We start from the raw sequence: 17,410 nt of genomic DNA on the forward strand, positions 1-17,410 counted from the left end.
GAGTTCTCCCATTAACAAAGAGCCTGAATGTCCAGTCTCCAGAGTTTATGACCACTATTTTGGCTACTTTTTGTTTACTTCTCAGAGTTTAGCTGTAAAGTTGAGGTGGTGAGGTTTGCAAGAGTGAGATGTTATTGTAATAAATGCCACAGGAAGGAAGGAGCCTTGGAGTTTAGTAGTGTGATAAAGGGAAAGGATGGGGAGACCCAGAACTTGCAAGTTTATGTGAGAAAGAGCTGAGACAAGAGGACTGCCTCTTTTGCCTTGGGTTCCTGGTGAAGGTGGAAATTTAGTTGCTTGCAGGGTTCAGACTCTTTGGAGGTAAGAAAACCAAAGCCAGTAGCTTCCTTCTCTCTAGGCAGGTTGTGGCAAAGTGGAGATCAGAGGGAAAGAAGCTGTTAATTAACTGCCTTTCTTCTTCCCCTAGGAGCAGCCTGAGTAAGGAAATTCTTCACCCATCTTCAGGTAAGTGAAGGAAGCAGTTTTAGAAAGTTGGGAGTTAATTCCTCCTAAGGAAACTCATCTCCAATTTTCTATCACCAAATTATGATTTTGAAAGCTGTTGTAGAGAAATAAGCAATGGATCTACTTTCTTTTCCATCAGAATGACAACGAAAGCAGAAAATGTAGATTCCAGGCACAAGAATTCTTCACTCAGCATAAAGGCCTCTAATCTGGGAAATATGTGACCCTCTCAGGTCAACCCCAAAATGATATGTATGAATACGTATTAAAGATTTTGGATAAATAATGAAGAGATCAATTAATGAAGAAATCACACTCCCTCCCAGGCACATGGTAAGCCTTAGTTCAGAAGTTACTTTGAGCATAGTGTTGAGTGCATAAATGAAAAATTTAGGATTCCAGTGCAGTTCTCCTTGGATGCAGGCAAGCCTCTTGGTCACTGTGTACATGACTGGCTGGCTTTGGACTCTGGCCCCTGCTCCTTAACGGTCCTCCCAAATTCTCAGCAAGTGCATTAGACCCTACATATGATTAGTGTGACTGTTTTCTCATTTGTCCCAAGGATGCTAGATAACTAGTGACATTCTGGATGCATAGGAAGAAGTTAATTTATCACATGCAAGGAATGCCTTGGGACATTGGAACTTAATTCTCATAGAACTGCAGTTGAAAAAGGCTGGAATAGATACTTGGTCTCAACTGAAAATAAGCATTTAGTCTGAACAGAAAAGCTCTTCATACTTAGCCGAAATAGATCCCTTCCTTTTTCAAAACTTTGCTTTATATTTACTGTCTTCTAGGAATGTTTTCTTTCTTAAGCCCATGATTCCAACCCAGACCCAAACAGTGGGGGTCCCTGGGTGAAAGAGATGAGAAGAAATATGGAAAGCTTGAAGTCAAACAGACCTGGTTCAAATCCTAGAGCTTCTACTTTCCAGCTGCATAACTTAGAGCAATTTATAAGCTTCAACTCACTCATCTGTAAAATGATTAAAAGAGATAAAGCCTTCAGAGCTCCATGCATAGAAAGCTGTTTTAATCATGTATTAATGTGTATATTTAGTGGTTTGAAACAGCAGCAACTATTCTTCTGCTCATGTATTGCTGGACTGTTCAAGGACAGCCTGTCTTTACACCAGGAGTAAATTGGGTTTGTCTAGAGCTGCGGGCTCCAAGGTGGCCCCACATGTCTAGGGCGCTGGTGCTGGCTGTCAGCTGGGATTCTTGGCTGTCCTTCATGGGCCTCCCATAATTCATCAATCTATGATGAGATTCTTTAATTGGGAACATGACAGTTCTTTAATTGTGCACATGACTGGCTGGGAAGCTAGTCAGTTATGTACATAATGACTTCCAAAAGCAAAAACAGAAACTAGTAGACCTCTCAACTGGCACAGCATCACCTCCACTATGTTCTTTTGGTCAAAACAGGTCACCTGGTAAGCCAGATTCAAGCGGGGAAGAAACAGACTCCAATTCTGGGTGGGAAGAGCACCATGCCCATACCAGGATGGGAGGAGTTATCGCTATCTTCTTCAGATTCCATCACAGAATGCCTTCAGTATGTTATTTGTTATAGAAATGAAAACATGTAAGCAAGAGCACATCACCTTTATTCTTTCTCTAGGGCCTATTGAGACTCTGCTCCACTTTCTTCACTGTCTCCCAGCCCTCAGGTTTTAGAGCTCTGTCTTTAATTAGCTATGCGTGTACATGTATCCTGTTGTCTGTTTCTCTATGATAGAATTGCATCCAGTTTTCCAGCTTATACTGGAAAGCGCAGAGAGGAAGAGGGCAGGTCATCTTTAACATCCCTTTGAGCACCTGATACTGTATAGCTTTATCATGACTGTCTAGAGAAAAAGACAGTGTTAGGGGTCTCTGTGGAAGAGAACATGGCTATAGGAAGAGAAAGAGGAGGCTTGGGGGTCCAGAGAGTCCATAGAGTCTGGCTAAAGACTCTGGGTCCAGAGAGTCTGGCTAAAGGATTGCAATTTTCTCAGCGGTTTTCTATATAAAAAGCCTCAAACAGATGGACACTTTTGCACTGAGGATCCACGCTTTTATTTAGATTAGTCCAAACAGACACTGTGCTGGAGCTTCTTAAGAACACAGTCTTGCCACAGGCTTCCTGGAGGCACAGAAAAGAGAGGGTATGTTGTGGCCGTAACAGCCAACAGCCAGAGTGCATCGAGGCTGCTGAGGCAACCCGTTCACATTCTCTGCAGGCTGTGCTCTGAATTCTCCATTTACCCTGCTTCATTGCTGCCACTGACTGGGAGAGATGGGAAAGGGCAACTAACAGTAACAAGGATAACACCAACACAATGTCAGTAACCTTAACCTTAACGCAGAGAGGGAACTGAGGGATGGCAAGAGAACTGACTGTGCAAGCCAACTGGCAGAGAGAGCTCTCCTGAGAAGTTTGCATTTTAATGCATCCCTCAGGGTTTTCATTTGCAATAGAGCAGTGAGAGGCTTAAATAAATGGCTTCTGGGATGGAATTCACTCTTGGGTTTCATCAGCCAGGAGCTGCAAGTCAGAGGAGACGTTGGGAACCAGTTCTCTTTAATTTTCTCATGAGCTTCCTTTCCACCCCACTCATCAGCTTGTACACAACATTTCTACTGTGAATGATGTAGAGTCTTGAAGGAGCTGTCAAGTTCTACATGACAATCTAAGTTGCCCTTTGTCAATAATGTGCTGCTTGGGACCGCATAACCCACATGTTCAATTATTATTGACATATAAGGATAACAGTGGTTTTCTTCTCTTGGAAGGGAAGGAATCCCAAAGCTTCAAAGTAAAAAGCAAGCAAACTAATCTTTTTTTCATCATGCTTAACATACTGTGGTAGAAACACTTATTGACAGAAACATCTTCTTCTCTCTTTTTCTGCCGTATGGTGGCTGTGACCTCCACCATCCTCCACTCCTGACTGTTTCCTTGATGCCTTTCCTTACAGCACCTGTTCACTCCTTCCCACAGACCCCCCTCCACCCCACCCTTACAATTAGGTAGATGCCATCACTCTTCTTCAGGAGACCATTAAGTTTAATTCCTAACATCAGCTTGAGGATTACAGATAGATGGAGACTGAGACAAAAGTAGACCTCATCTATAGTAAATTTCCTCCACATGGACGATAGTATTTATTCACTTACAAAAAAAGTGGTTAAAAGAAAAGAATTTTGTACACAGTTGCAGCTGCTCCGCCATCTCTCTCAAATGTTAGCACTGCCTCTAGCTCAAAGAGCTCCAGCCAAGGAGGAGGGGGAATAATTAAGGAGGTCTCTTTACGGTGGCTCAAGACTGCCTTCAAATCCATGGCTGGTAAAGCAACTGGCTACAAAAGCTGCGCCCTCTACTGGAGGGGTAAAGAAACCTCATCGTTAACAGGACTGGTACTATTGGCACTCCGTGAAATTAGACGTCATTACTCCAGTACTCTTGCCTGGAAAATACCATGGGCGGAGGAGCCTGGTAGACTGCAGTCCATGGGGTCGCTAAGAGTCGGACACGACTGAGCGACTTCACTTTCACTTTTCACTTTCATGCATTGGAGGAGGAAATGGCAACCCACTTCAGTGTTCTTGCCTGGAGAATCCCAGGGACGGGGCAGCCTGGTGGGCTGCTGTCTATGGGGTCGCACAGAGTCGGACACGACTGAAGCGACTTAGCAGCAGCAGAAGTCATTAGATGAGCAAACTTCCCTTTCTGCGTCTGGTACAGAAAATTGCCCAGGACCTCAAAACAGATCTGAGCCTCTAGAGTGCAGCTATTGGTGCTTCACAGAAGGCAAACCAGGCCTCTCTTCTCGGCCTTTTTGAAAATATCAACCTTTGTGTTATTCATGCCAAACGTGTAACAATTATACCAAGACATACAGCTAGCACCACAAACGTGGAGAACCTGCTTAATAATGCACTATGATGGATACATTTCATTCTTTAAAAAAAAAATTCTCTTCTTCCTGCTATTGGTAGTTCTGAACATTATTTTTTTCTGTTGAGTCAAAAGGTACCTAAATATATGTTTGCAAGTGGAAAAATGGGGGACAGAAATCAGGTACTGTTAGTTCCTCCGTTTCCATTTCTGTGTGAATTTTTAACATAAATGTGGGACCATAAAACATGAATGCAAGTCAAAATGTTTCAGTAAACAAGATTCAGCGGTTCAACTTTATAACACTAATAAATAAACCTGTCATAGTGGAACTATAGGTAACTTTGTTCTGTATTTTTCAAGTGTCCTGTAAATGTGTTATCATACTTCCATAATTCAAAAAATAAAAGTGAAAGAGAATAAATAAATAAACCAGTTAAATTTTTCTGGACAATGCCAGCATTTGGATTTTTTAAAACAAGAAAATTTCTTATTGACTTCAACTAAATGGCGTTCATTGCATTTTAATTATACAGTAGATTCCATCCATTCAGTATACTTTTCTGAGTTGTCCTACATGCAAGTACATGTTTTTAATGTTGTCTGTCTTCTGGCTATGTTTGCTATTAAAATACATTAAACTATTTTTTTTAAAGTGGTTGCCAGCGAGTGTGTGGTTGAAAGGTCAGGAATACATATCTGTCCCAGATTCAACAACACTAACCATAAACATAAAATACTCCACTCAGACCCCCTGTCCCTCCTTCCTTACCTTCCTCAGAGTTACCCATTTCCGCTTAGGATGCCTCAATTAGGAGCTGCAAGAATTCAGACATTTCTCATTGTTAACATCTCAGAAATCTCTGGGAAACCTTTGAGAACATCAAGAAGGGATATACTTTCAGGTGTGGGAGAAGTCTGTGGGGCTAATTAGGAATCTATGCAGAGAGAAGAACAGGACATGTAATGGCCCGTTCAGCCCTGATTCACGCTGCATGCACTTAGAAAGGGCCCACTGTGTGTCATAAACTGGGCTAAACACTAGGCGACAAAGGCAAATAAGATGGTCTCTTCCCTCAAAGCGCTCATAGATCAGTAAACAGATCATTATAAACAATATTCTAAATGCAATGATGGGGACTTCCTAGCAGTCCAATGGTTAAGCCTCCACACTTCCAATGCAGGCTGCTTAGTTTTGATCCCTGGTCAGGCAACTGGATCCTACATGCCACAAATAAAGATCTTGCTGGCACAGCCAAATAAATAAAAATAAATTTAAAAATAAATGTAATGATGGCAATCTGAGCAAGGTGACAGGAATGGATAAATAAGTGAATGCTTGAAAAGAGGTAGAGAGACTATGCAGTATTTCTGTTTCACAACTGGAGATGAAAGTCCTTTGGTTTATCTGAATGCCCAACAAAGAGCTGCAGCTCTCTGGGACTGAGTCAGAAGATTGTACAGTTTAATGAAAACAATCTGGGTGAGGTCCAGGAGACTTGGCCTCTTTCCGCCACAGTGCCAACTCCTCAACTAACCAACAGTGGAAATCCAGGGTAAACTGCTCAGTCACCTCCCTGTGCTTCAGGTCTCTCCTTTGCAAAGCAGAAATAGCGATTCTTCCTAAATTATAGAATCATGATGGAGAAAAATGAAAGAGTGGATAATAAAGACGGCTCCTCAGCTGCATCCTCATGACGACAGTGATGAGAAGGCCCGAAAGGGAAGCCACCCAAGCCCTTCTCCTTCTAGGCTTGTGTCCCTGCCGTCAGATTTTCCACCTAAGGAGAGGAGTTACCTAAGGTGACAGGTGTGCCCTTACCTTTCACATCCACCCGACAGTCCACGGACGCCTCCCCCAGGGGGTTAACTGCCTTGCAGGTATAGATGCCTCCATCAAAGGGGCCAGGCTTGCGGATTTCCAGGGAGCAGATTCCCAGGTGAGTAAGGGCTCTGTACTTGGGGTTGCCCTGGATATCCATCTTGTTCTTCAGCCAGATGATCTTTGGCTGGAAGATAAAGGTGAAGGGGGAGAGTAAGAAGAAACCAACACAACTCCATCGCCCCTGCCAGAGAGACAGCTTGGAACCTTGTGCCCAGTTGCTAGCAGATCATTAAATGACCAGAGAAGGCGATGGCACCCCACTCCAGTACTCTTGCCTGGAAAATCCCATGGACGGAGGAGCCTGGTAGGCTGCAGTCCGTGGGGCTGCACAGAGTCAGACATGACTGAAGCGACTTAGCAGCAGCAGCAGCAACATTAAGTGACATCTTCATGTATGAGGAACAAACACTAAAAGGCAAACCGGAAACATTATCCCCATCGGCCTGTCTTGAACCCCAGTGCCCTGAGTGTTCCTACCTAACGTGCTGTGAAGGTGACAGGAATAAATGTTTTGGTTAGAATGTTCCTCAGCAAGCAGAAAATAACACAGCCCAGCTATGCACAGACCTCCCTGCTCACCTTGGGGGAGGCACGGACACAGCAGAAGAGCTGGGTGTTGTAGCCAATGACCGCAGTGCAGTCCGCCAGGGGCTGGGTAAACTTTGGGGCTTCAGAGAAATCTCGCTGGGCAAAGCTCTTGGTCTTGTAAACAGTAGCTGAGGGGACCAACAAATGTCTGAGGGCCCCATCCCTTGCCAACTCTTTCTCCTTAACTCCTCGCAGCTTTGAGTCCTGGTGGTGCCTTACCTGCTTTCTGGATGTGGGCCAGGTCGGCAGTGACGGGGGCGTTCTCGCTGAGCCCGCACTGGTTCTCAGCAAAGACTCGAAATGCGTAGGAGTTGCCGACGATGAGGTTGGGGACTGTGCAGCTGGCACGGCGACAGCGCTCCAGCACAGTGAACCACAGCTGCAGGTGCCCCACAACACGCCGGGAGTGAGACCCCTGTTCAGGGAATTCACTGACCCCCAGCCAACCGCATGGAGTCACCAGAGCCCCATTCCAGGACGTTCGTGTCCCTCCCTCCCTCTCTCCCAGCCAGGCCTCACCCCAGATTTGGTGTCAGCCTTCTGCACCGTGTATCCCAGGAGGGCTGCATTGCCCACATCTTGGGGAGGAGTCCACTCCAGGGTAGCGCTGGAGCCCCAGACATCCACCAACCTGATGCTCTGAGGAGGGCCCGGCCTCTCTGGAAGGGCCAAGCATGACTGTGGGCGTGACACACCTCTCATGCCATGACATCACTCCAAGAGGGGCTTCTGCTATGCCAGCCCTCCCTCCACCTTCCCCTGCACCCCACAGTCCCGCTTCCCCAGCTCGATGTACAGATACCCATTCAGGCTAGAGTGGGAGCCCCGAGGACCACCCAGTCTCCCATTGTCCCCACAGTACCAATCACCAGGATGTCAATGGTGGCGGTGGCCTCCAGCCCACCCAGCTGCACAGTGAGCTGGTAGCGACCTGAGTCAGCACGCTGGGCCTCTCTGATGAAGAGGATAGAGTCCCGCTCCCCATTCCGCACACTCACACGACTGGTGTCCAAGGCACAGCCATCATGCGTCCAGATGGCTTGAGGTTTGGGTTTGCCCTGAGAAATAGAGAGATGACTGTGAGTGACCCCAAGAGGCCCCTCGCCCCTCCCAGCTGCAGAAAGGGTCAGATCCACCAGGTCCACATGGTGACTTGACTCACAGCTGCAAATTCTTTGAGTGAGAGTTTGATGAACTGTCCCAGGGGACTTGCATCTCTCGGCAACAGTCTCAGGATCATGGGAAAGGGCTTTGTGTCTCCCACCCTCTGGGAGTCTAGGTCATGGACACTCAGGGCAGCTGGGACTAACAGTAGCTGCCTAGACTCTTGTCCGTGGATATGTGCTTAGTCACTCAGTCATGTCTGACTCTTATGATCCCATAGACTGCAGCCTGCCAGACTCCTCTGCCCACGAAATTTTCCAAGCAAGAATACTGGAGTGGGTTGCCATTTTCTCTTCCAGGGAATCTTCCTGATGCAGAGATCGAACCCACATCTCCTGCATCTCCTGCATTGGCAGGTGGGTTCTTTACCACTGAGCCACCTGGGATGCCCGCCAGACTCCTGAGAGCCCCACAAGCTGAGAGCTCTCAGATCTCTGCTGACTGAAGGGTGTGGATTAGCCTCACAGCATACCCTAGGCATGCCTGGCCTGACCTGACCTGATCCCAACCCCTCTGAGGATTGCTGATGAAAGGGCCACCTCAAACTTTGGGGAACATGCACCCTCCATTCAAGGCTAGGATAGCTGCCCCACCACTAGCAGAACTCTTGGTTTTTGTTTCCAAATCAAAACCCTGGCCTGGCTCTAGTCATGGACTCAACGTGGGCTGGGTATGATTACCTGGAATGGGATTAGAAGGTTCACTGTATCTCCAACCTTCCTGATGTAGGTCTGTCTCAGGGCCCGAGGTAGCCAGATCTTGGGGTGCTCTGAATGATGGAAAGAGAGAGAAGAGGGGGGAGGTGAGCTTCCTGTAGGGGGAAGAGGAGAGTTTAGAGGATGTGGATGCTACGTCGAGTTGTGTTCCATAGGCAGGTGTCCCAGGCAACACTCAGCTAACTCAGCCCTCCCTCAGGGAATGAGAAGACGAAGACGGCACCCGCTGTCTCACTGAGATTTAGGGACAAGCAACCAGCTGAAGGATCTGAGAGAGTGTGTGTGTTAAAGTATAGGCAGAAAGAGCACTGAAGGGTAAGCCTGACTCCTACCTCTTTTAATCTGTAACTCTCCACCACCGACTTTTCGTCAACTGAGATATTTTGTTTGTTCAGGGACCAGTCTGGCCTGAGTGGTTTGTCTTTCCACTCCTTTTCTACATTTGTCCTCAACAACACTCCTTTATCAAGGCCAATTTCAGTGTCAATCCTGGCCCCCAGGTATCAGCCCCACTTCCCAGTTTGGGGCCAGACCCAGAGGAGGAAGCTTTACTTTCCGCAGGTAGTCAACACTCTGAACCCACCAGGACAGCACTGACGTCACTGCGGGGAGACCTGGCTCCTGGGTCCCTTCCTCTGCAAGGCCACCCTGATCAGGGGCCTGTGTAGTGTCTTCCAGTCTGTGGAAGATCACTTTGTACAATCAGAATCTGGGAAAGATTAGGTCCACTGCTCACCCCACCCCCTTGATCTTCCAGGCTGTTTCAGTGAAAGAGAGATTAAATTATGTTTATTGGCTTCCAGGAGGAAGACAGGAGATGCTCAGGAGTAAGGTTGGAGGTTGGGTTCCCTTGGGGTCCTGGCTGAAATCTACTCTGTTTTCCAGGCTTCTGGAGCTCCCCTTTCTCCTCCTTTCTCCAGCAGATAGCAGCTTGATAGCAGATTCCAGCCTTTATGATAACACACACGTCCCTGTAAATACGTTCCTTAACATTCACCCCAATACATGTATATTTACTTACAAATAGAACTGTTTAAAATGTACATTACATAATGCAGAGTTGGAAGGGTGGAGTTGAAAATAAAACAAAGGTTCTACAAAGCTCTTCCTACCCCTCAGTTTGTAGGTCTTGCTTAGAGACCAGGAACTTCACTCCCACACTCCACCCCCATCACCATCACGAGGTTCCTTGGGCTTTGTAGATGAATATAGACAGAAATGTTCGGTGCACGCTGTCCATTTTATTTGCCTAGTTTCCTTTTTCACCGAGCGGCTTACGTTTCAACCTGGCTTGTGCCGTCTTCAGCTGCGCCTCACCCCTCTGCACCAACCGCACAGGGACTGAGTGGTGCGGCGAGGTTGGGGGCGGGGCCGTGCTCTGAGTGCTGGCCCGCCCACGTGGCTCAGGGCCTGAAGCCTCAGCCAGGACCGGGCCGCTGAATGACCCGCTCCGCTCGGCTGCCCTCTGTTCGACTTTGGCGGTTTGGGTGGAGGAGGGGCATGAAGAACAGAAGAAGTGTTGTGTGACGCGCTCCTCTCCTGTGGCCATCTTGGCAAGCGACCAAGGAGTTGAGAACAGGCGGATATGACTTTAGGGTTTTCTGAAAAAAGAGGGTGGCAGTTGAAAAGGAGGCTCCAAACCTCAGCTTGTTGGCCTTGCTTCCCCACTGCTGGGTGGGGAGTGAACCCCTCACGCTTGCTGGGCAGGGGGCGAGGGAGAAGCCAGCTCTGATGTCCTTTGCACTGCTTACAGAATCTGAGTTAGAAGGGACCTTGGGAGTTTCCTGGTTAAGCGGTTAAGACACGTCACCTTCCAAAGCAGAGGGTGTGGGTTCGATCCTTGGTCGGGGAGCTAAGATCTCACATGCCTTGGGGCCCAAAATCCAAAACCCAAAACAAAAAAGAAAACAGAAACCTAACCCAGAAGCAATATTGCAATCAATTCAATAAAGACTTTTAAAAATGGTCTGCATGAGAAAAAAAAAAAAAAAGAAATGGGATTCCCTGACAAGAGGATGGATCAAGAGGGGGCAAACTTAAGTGACAAGAATGTTCCAGGTCTGAGGACGAGCAGGCGAAGATTCTGCTCTCAGCAGTCTCCCAGCTCCAGTGGGAGGGAGGGCAGAAGATGGACTTAAGGCTAAAGCTGCTGACAAAGTGCAGGAGGTGGCGGAGGAGTGTGTGACAGTTCCAGGTGTCTGGGCTGCAGCAAGCCCTTCCCCAGTGCACCCCAGGATTTGGTTTACCCAGCAAAAGAGAGCAATCTGACCCTTGCTAAGAATGTTAATAGCAGAGCTCATCTGGGGCCTCTCTTTTCACACATCCACAGTCAGGCAAGGTGTTAATTGTACTGACCTTGGAGAAACCTGGCTTTTCCTGCTACCCAAGGTCTTTCTCCTCCTCAGATGCCAGGAGGGATGTGCACCAAAGACTACCGCCCTGAAGCACAACCTTGGTTTCCTGAGACCAGTTCTGAGACAGTGGCAGTTTGGTTTTCTCCCTTCAAGAGTCTTAGGAAAAAGGCATTTTGAAAAGTGCTGTGAGAGCCCTTGGCTTCTGAGCTGTGTTGCTCTCGGCACTGAATTTTTCTCAGACAGAATACTGTCTTACAATTTAGTGGAGAAAGGGGACTTCCCTGGTGGTCTAGTGGTTAAGAATCCGCCTTGCAATGCAGGGGACATGGGTTTGATCCCTGGTTGGGGAAGATCACACGTGCCAGAGAACAGTTGAGCCCAAGAGCCGCAACTAGAGGGTCTGTGTGCTGCAGCAAAAGATCCCTCGTGCCACAGCTAAGACCCAATACAGCCAAATTAAGTAATTAATTAGGGAAAAAAAAACCCAAATTAGTGGAGAAGGAAGCTACTTAAAGTCCAGAGATCTTGACTCCTCTTGAATAGAAAACCCCTTCTGACTTCCCTGGTGGTCCAGTGGCAAAGACTCCGTGCTTCTAATGCAGGGGGCATGAGTTTGATCCCTGGTCAGGGAACTAGGGTCCCACATGCCATGCAGTTCAGCCAAAAAAAACAAAAAAGAAAGAAAAGAGAAAAAAGAGAATCCCTCCTAATTCTGTCGAATTTCATCCTGCTGAGGTTTCCTTCTCTGTTCATGGGAATTAACTGTCAACATCCTCACTTAATTTGGTTTCACATGGCTAAAGACTTTCCTTCAGTGATTCCCTAAGGACTGTGTAGTTCAGAATGATGGTGTTAATTATGGTCTGGAGAGTGAGGGAACAAGATGGACACATTGAAAGAGTGAAGTGTACATGAGCGTGAGTGTGTGTGAGTGCAAGACTGTTACGGTATGTGTGTGCACAGGTTACTGTGTGAGTAAATGGTTACTGAAAGAGCAAATCCACAAGGCAAGCTACGGCTTCCAGTAACCCCAAAGATTTCCATGGATCCAAAAAGTACCAGCATTTCTTAGAGAAACATTAGTTGATCCACAGGATATAACATGCATCGTACACTCCTCTGAGGAGAAGACTCTGTCACCCTCTTCTCATGCTGATGACGATAACACTGACTCAGTGTCACTCTCTCCAACACAGCTGAAGTCAAGTTTCTTGGACAAGTCAACACCCAGCCTTCCAGTTCCTGCAGGGCTGCCTCACAGCCTTGCCTGCCACTCCTCCAAAGATTTCATCCTCCCCTGCTTCAGCCCTTGGTTCCTTTAGTCATTGTCTAGGCCAAAAGAATAGAGTCTAGCCACTCTAGAATCTGAATTTCAAGCAGCCCACTTTCTCAGCACCACCTATCTATCCTGTCAACTCTCTCCCTCTAGTGCTTCACCAGCAGCGACCCTTCAGCCCACCAAGACCTCTGATCCATTATCCTCCCACCCCTGCACTCTCCATCACCCCTCTCAGTGTTATCATTTTCTTTCTCACCCAGCTTAGACTCCACAGCTGTCATCAGATTCACTCCTTGCATACCCACTCAAATCCCTAATCCTTTCCATGTCCTAACAACACCCAGCCCCAGTTAACTACCACACCCTTGGTGCCTGCATCTGTACAGCCCAACATGGCTGGGGAAAATATTACAAAACCGTACTGACTTTAAATTGATGGCCAGGACTTCCCTGGTGGCCCAGTGGTTAAGAATCTGCCCACCAAAGCAGGGGACAATGGCTCGCTCCCTGATCTGGGAAGATTCCATATACTTCAGGGCAAATAAGGCCGCAAGCAGCAACTACTGAGCCCACCCACCCCAACTACTGAGGCCGGCATGCCTAGAGCCATGCTCCCCAACCAGAGAAGCCGCCTCAATGAGAAGCCCTCACAACACAACTAGAGAAAGCCCATGGGTAGCAACAAAGACCCACTGCAGCCATTTAAAAAAAAGGCAATTTAAATGGATGGCCACTACCTCTAAATAGACACTGGCATTTCTGCCAGACTTCCCTAATCCCTTCAGTCTCCTATTTTCCCAGGTGACTGTTGCACATCCTCCTCTCCTAAAACTTCCATACCTTCTCCCAAATCTTCATTGTAATTGATGATCTTGCTCGTGTCTAAGGCTTGCCTGTAGCCTGTCTGGGAGCTAGTGAAGGACAGGGAAGCAGGGTATGCTGCAGTCCATGGGGTTGCAAAGGATTGGACATGACTTAGCGACTGAACAACAACAACACAGCCTATTCTTAGCAGCCAGAAAAATTTTAAAACCTACACCTAAAACCCTGCACTGGTTGCCCCTCTGTCTCATAGTTGAACCGGTATTCACAATGGTCCTGCTACCTTGTGGACTCCAAACCTGACATTCTCTCCCTCACTCAGCTTCTGCCACTGCAGCCCCAGTCCATAAGGCGCAGTGCTGCCTCAGGGCATTTGCACTTACTGTTCTCTCACCTTGGAAAACCTTCTCCTCAGTTATCTGCAGGCATTGCTCTCTAGTTTCAAGTTGCTGCTCAAATTACCTTATTAACAAGGCTTTCACTGAATATCCTGTTTAAAAACCACAAGTGGACTTTGGTGGCGCAGTGTATAAGAATCTGCCTGACAATGCAGGGGACACGAGCTCGATCCCAGGTCCAGAAAGATCCCACATGCCCCAAAGCAACTAAGCCTGTGTGCCACAACTACTGAGCCAGGACTCTAGAGCCCTCAAGCTGCAGCTACTGAGGCCCGGGTGCCCCAGGGCCCATGCTCTGCAACGAGAGAAGGCAGCGTAATGAGAAGCCTGAGCTCTGCAATGAAGAGTAGCCCCCACTCACTGTAACTAGAGAAAGCCCAAGGACAGCAATTAAGACCCACCACAGCCAAAATATAAAGAAATAGATCTTAAAAAAAAATGGAAAAAAATACAAACTTATTAAAAACAAAAACAGCAAGCACTCTTCCCATACCAGCATTTTCTATCTTCTTTGTCTTATTTTTCAGCACAGCAGTTTATCACTATTTATACATTTTATTTGCTTATTTATTTTTTATCTGTCCCTTACATAGAATGTAATCTCTACAAGGAAATTATTTTAGCCTATTTTTTGCATTTTTGTAACAGTGCCTGGCACATAATAGATATAAAATAAATATTTGTAGAAGGAAGAAAGAGGATAGGAAGGGAGAGTGGGAGGGAGGATGGTTGCTTCAAGGCTAGGCATGCAGCTTCCCAAGCGTGAAGACACAGCACGGTCCAGACTGAAAGAGGGCCCAGGGTCAGCAGGAAGCAATCGAGGTGAGATCTACAGATGGGCCCTCCCTCTGGGGCTCAGTGTCCCGTCTTCTCCGCGTCAGGATACAGCCTGTCCCATGGCCTCTTATTATTATTATTATTTAAAATGTTTATTTATTTATTTATTTTTGGCTGTTCTGGGTCTTTGTTGTTGCAGTGACTTTTCTCTAGTTGCAGAGAGCAGGGACTACTCTGTAGTTTACAGTGCTTGGCCTTCTCATTGCGGTGGCTTCTCTTGTTCCTGGGCACAGACTTTAGGGCGCACGGGCTCATGAGCTCAGTAGTTGTAGCCCCTGGGGTTTTGGAGCACAGGCTCAATAGCTGTGGGGCATGGGCTTAGTTGCTCCAGGGCATGGGGGATCTTCCCCGGGATCAGACAGTGCCTCCTGCACTGGCAGGCAGGCAGATTCTTTGCCTCTGAGCCACCAGGGAAACATGCCTCTCACTATCATGAACGTTCTCCTCTGGCCCCTACCCAGTGTGGCCTTCAGGACACAGTGCCTCTGTGTGTGCTGAGTATGACAAAGGATGCTTTCCCAGTGCCAGCCTCCTACGTCCACTTACTTAGCCATGGAGAGCACTTTCTTGACTAAAAGCTCAGTGTTGGCCAGTTGCAGTTTATTTTGATGTTGCAAATATTTTGACACCTGTTCTATTTCACGTGTGCTCACATGCTCACTGCTGTGCCTCTCTAGGTCCCATAGAACTCTCCATGAGAAAGAGGAGGCATTAAGAGGAAGGAGAAGTCCTTGGCGCTCATAGGGAACTTCGGGGCCATCTAGGCGAGCACCATGGCACCCCTTAAAGCCCTTCTTCAGTAATTCTGTGAACTCCCTGAGCTTTGTTGAGCATTTTTCTTGAAGCAAGAGCCCATAGCTTTCATTAGGTTTTCCTAGGGATCCATATCCAGCAAAGCGTTCAGAATTCTGATTTAATTCTACCTCTGAATTGACAGGTTAGAGATGGAAGCCCAAAGGGGTGGATTAACTTGCCTAGAGTCACAGGACAGAGCTAGCATTTGAACTGTTTTTCCAAATGGGTAACAGATGCAAACACTTTGCACAGTGTCTCCAGGAGGCTTTACTGTCAGGGGCCTCTGGGATGCCAGTGGGTGAGACCACACACAAGAATGTGGTCCTTCAGGCCTCACTTCTGGGCTGGGGCTATCAGGAGCTGACAGCCCACAGCATCCACTCTGTGGCCAGAGGGTTAAGTATGGGGAGATGAGCACCCTCTCCCAGGGCTTTGTAGAGACCAGTGGTCAAGGAGTCAGAAGTCCTGGCTCTCGCCCTCCCTCACCCTGGCTTATTCCCTGGGTCTTTTGGGGGACGAAACTGGCTTTCTGCCTCAAGACCATTCCAACCTAATATGTTCCCAATAACTTCTGCTCTCTTCATCTGTTTTTCAGTGGGGGTAAACTCAGTTGGCTCTGGGCCATTGACATTCAAACAGCGTCTGAAGACTCATTGTCTTCCATCGGATGATAGAGGCTATGGACTTTCCCACTGCAACCCTGTTTGCAGGTAGAACTCAGCCTTTACTCCTGACTTGGAAATACATTATCTATTCACATCTTCATTTGGCCTCTTCAAAAGCATGTTGGATTATCTCAACAATCCTTCCAATTACCTTACCAGATAGATACTAATAATCACCATTTTATAGAGAGTAACTGAAGCCCTGAAGTCCATTGACTTCACCAAGGTCACGGAGCTGCTGGAGGTGGCCCTGGGAATTGAGTCTAGACCCTGTCTTGTCTTCTTCTCCCTGTCCTGGCATTCCACGCTGTCTCATTTGTGGTCTTTGCATCCTCTGCACTTAAGGCTTCAAGGGGCCACAAGTGGGGACTTTGTACAGGGAACATGTTTCAGTGTTTCTTTGCAGGAGAGGGCAAAAACTACTCTCCCTTGGTTGGCTGAGCCAGGCACAATGGGAGCCACTCTAGCGAAGTCTCTTAGCTACAGAGGCCAGTTGTGGGGCCAGGGACAGATGTGGGGTGGGCAGCAGGGCTGCAGGGAACTTCAGGGCTGGTCAAGGCACCCACCACCTCTTAGATCAAAAACACCTCTTTGATGAGAGGCTCACAGAGACCACAGAAAAGGAGCCTTAGAATGCTTCTCCTCGAAGGCCTCTGCTTCCGTGGCGCTTCGGTTAGGAGAGGCTAGAGTTTCCCATGGGAGCCGGTGGGGGTATGGGGGTAGGTCTCGGACTCCTGGCCCTGTTGAGGGCCAGACAGAGTGTCACATTCGTTCAGCACTCAGCCTCTCCGTGGCTCCAAGCTTTTCGTTTCCCTCTTCTCCGGGTCCAGATGGATACAATCTCACCCTTCATTCCCTCCCTGACTGATGTTAGTAATATATCAGGTCCTCCTAGTCCCTGTGACCGACACATTTTAAAGGTAAAAATATAAACCTATCAGTATTAGTTACTGTAGCGTACCACAAACACCGTTCACTGGCTTCTCAGGTAAAAAGCAAGAACCCAGCAGAGGCAGTTGAGCAGCAAGAGTCCATCAAAGAGGGGGTGGGGGTTCCGGTGGATGCTCCTCCATCCTAAGTCCTCATCCCATGAAAGCATTTAGCTCTGCAAAACCCACGAACAACACCCATTGCCCGGCCTACCCCCTCCCCACCAGTCACCTTCTATGGGGGGCAGGAGCTGGGGAAGGGGGCTGCCGGCCCCTCGCTGGGGTGAAGTCTGAGGTCCGTCAGCATCTGGTGGGCTGGCTTCTTTCACCTTCAGTGTGGGTCCCAAGGCTGCCTCCTGAGCTGTGGCTGCCTCCATGCTGGGCCACCCAGAGGCTAAGCTCCAGGGGAAGATTTTCACTGTTGATGGTGAGGGAGGGACTGAGCACCTGCTCTCCAGCCTGGCCTCCCCAGGGTCATGTAACTGGGCTGTCCTGTTCCCACCCACTGACTCCCATGAGGGATGAAGCGGGGGCTAGAGGAAGAGGGGGAGCAGATCGCAGCCCGGAATAGCTGCAGGAGGAGGGCCCAGTGGCCCTGTTATCTTGGGAGAGAGACGACACCTCTCA

General features: G+C 48.0%; 1 protein-coding gene and 1 long non-coding RNA gene across 5 annotated transcripts; one reads left to right on the forward strand and one right to left on the reverse strand.

Moving 5' to 3' along the window:
* Positions 1-223: 223 nt before the first annotated feature.
* LOC114116166 (uncharacterized) lies at positions 224-5,008 on the forward strand. The gene is made up of 3 exons (XR_006060269.2): positions 224-321; positions 428-465; positions 605-5,008. It is a non-coding gene; the product is annotated as an uncharacterized LOC114116166 (long non-coding RNA).
* On the reverse strand, positions 2,506-17,179 carry MYBPHL (myosin binding protein H like). Of its 4 annotated transcripts, none has more exons than XM_015092156.3 (9): positions 17,016-17,179; positions 8,669-8,757; positions 7,687-7,882; positions 7,344-7,483; positions 7,044-7,203; positions 6,816-6,952; positions 6,174-6,360; positions 5,124-5,169; positions 2,506-2,596 (listed from the first exon to the last, which is right to left on the reverse strand). In XM_015092156.3, exons 1-8 carry the CDS (start codon positions 17,158-17,160, stop codon positions 5,159-5,161), a joined length of 1,065 nt encoding a protein of 354 aa, XP_014947642.3. In that variant the 5' UTR covers positions 17,161-17,179; the 3' UTR covers positions 2,506-2,596; positions 5,124-5,158. The 4 variants fall into 4 exon arrangements, with proteins under 4 accessions (XP_014947642.3, XP_042107847.1, XP_060257230.1 ...); XM_042251913.1 differs by lacking the exon at positions 17,016-17,179 and adding an exon at positions 9,983-10,272; XM_060401247.1 differs by having other exon boundaries at positions 2,506-6,360.
* Between the last annotated feature and the right edge of the window lie 231 nt (positions 17,180-17,410).

This window comes from Ovis aries, chromosome 1 (assembly GCF_016772045.2).
Source record: "Ovis aries strain OAR_USU_Benz2616 breed Rambouillet chromosome 1, ARS-UI_Ramb_v3.0, whole genome shotgun sequence".
Lineage (NCBI taxonomy): Eukaryota > Metazoa > Chordata > Mammalia > Artiodactyla > Bovidae > Ovis > Ovis aries.

Bases quoted from the DNA above. Each gene is read 5' to 3' on its own strand.
- MYBPHL (XM_060401239.1), bottom strand. From the start codon at position 10,253: ATGGCCACAGGAGAGGAGCGCGTCACACAACACTTCTTCTGTTCTTCA. The intron at 7,204-7,343 runs GTGAGGCCTGGC...GGGCACCTGCAG, and splicing joins AGGCTGACACCAAATCTGGG to CTGTGGTTCACTGTGCTGGA. The intron at 6,953-7,043 runs GTAAGGCACCAC...TGGTCCCCTCAG, and splicing joins GGCCCACATCCAGAAAGCAG to CTACTGTTTACAAGACCAAG.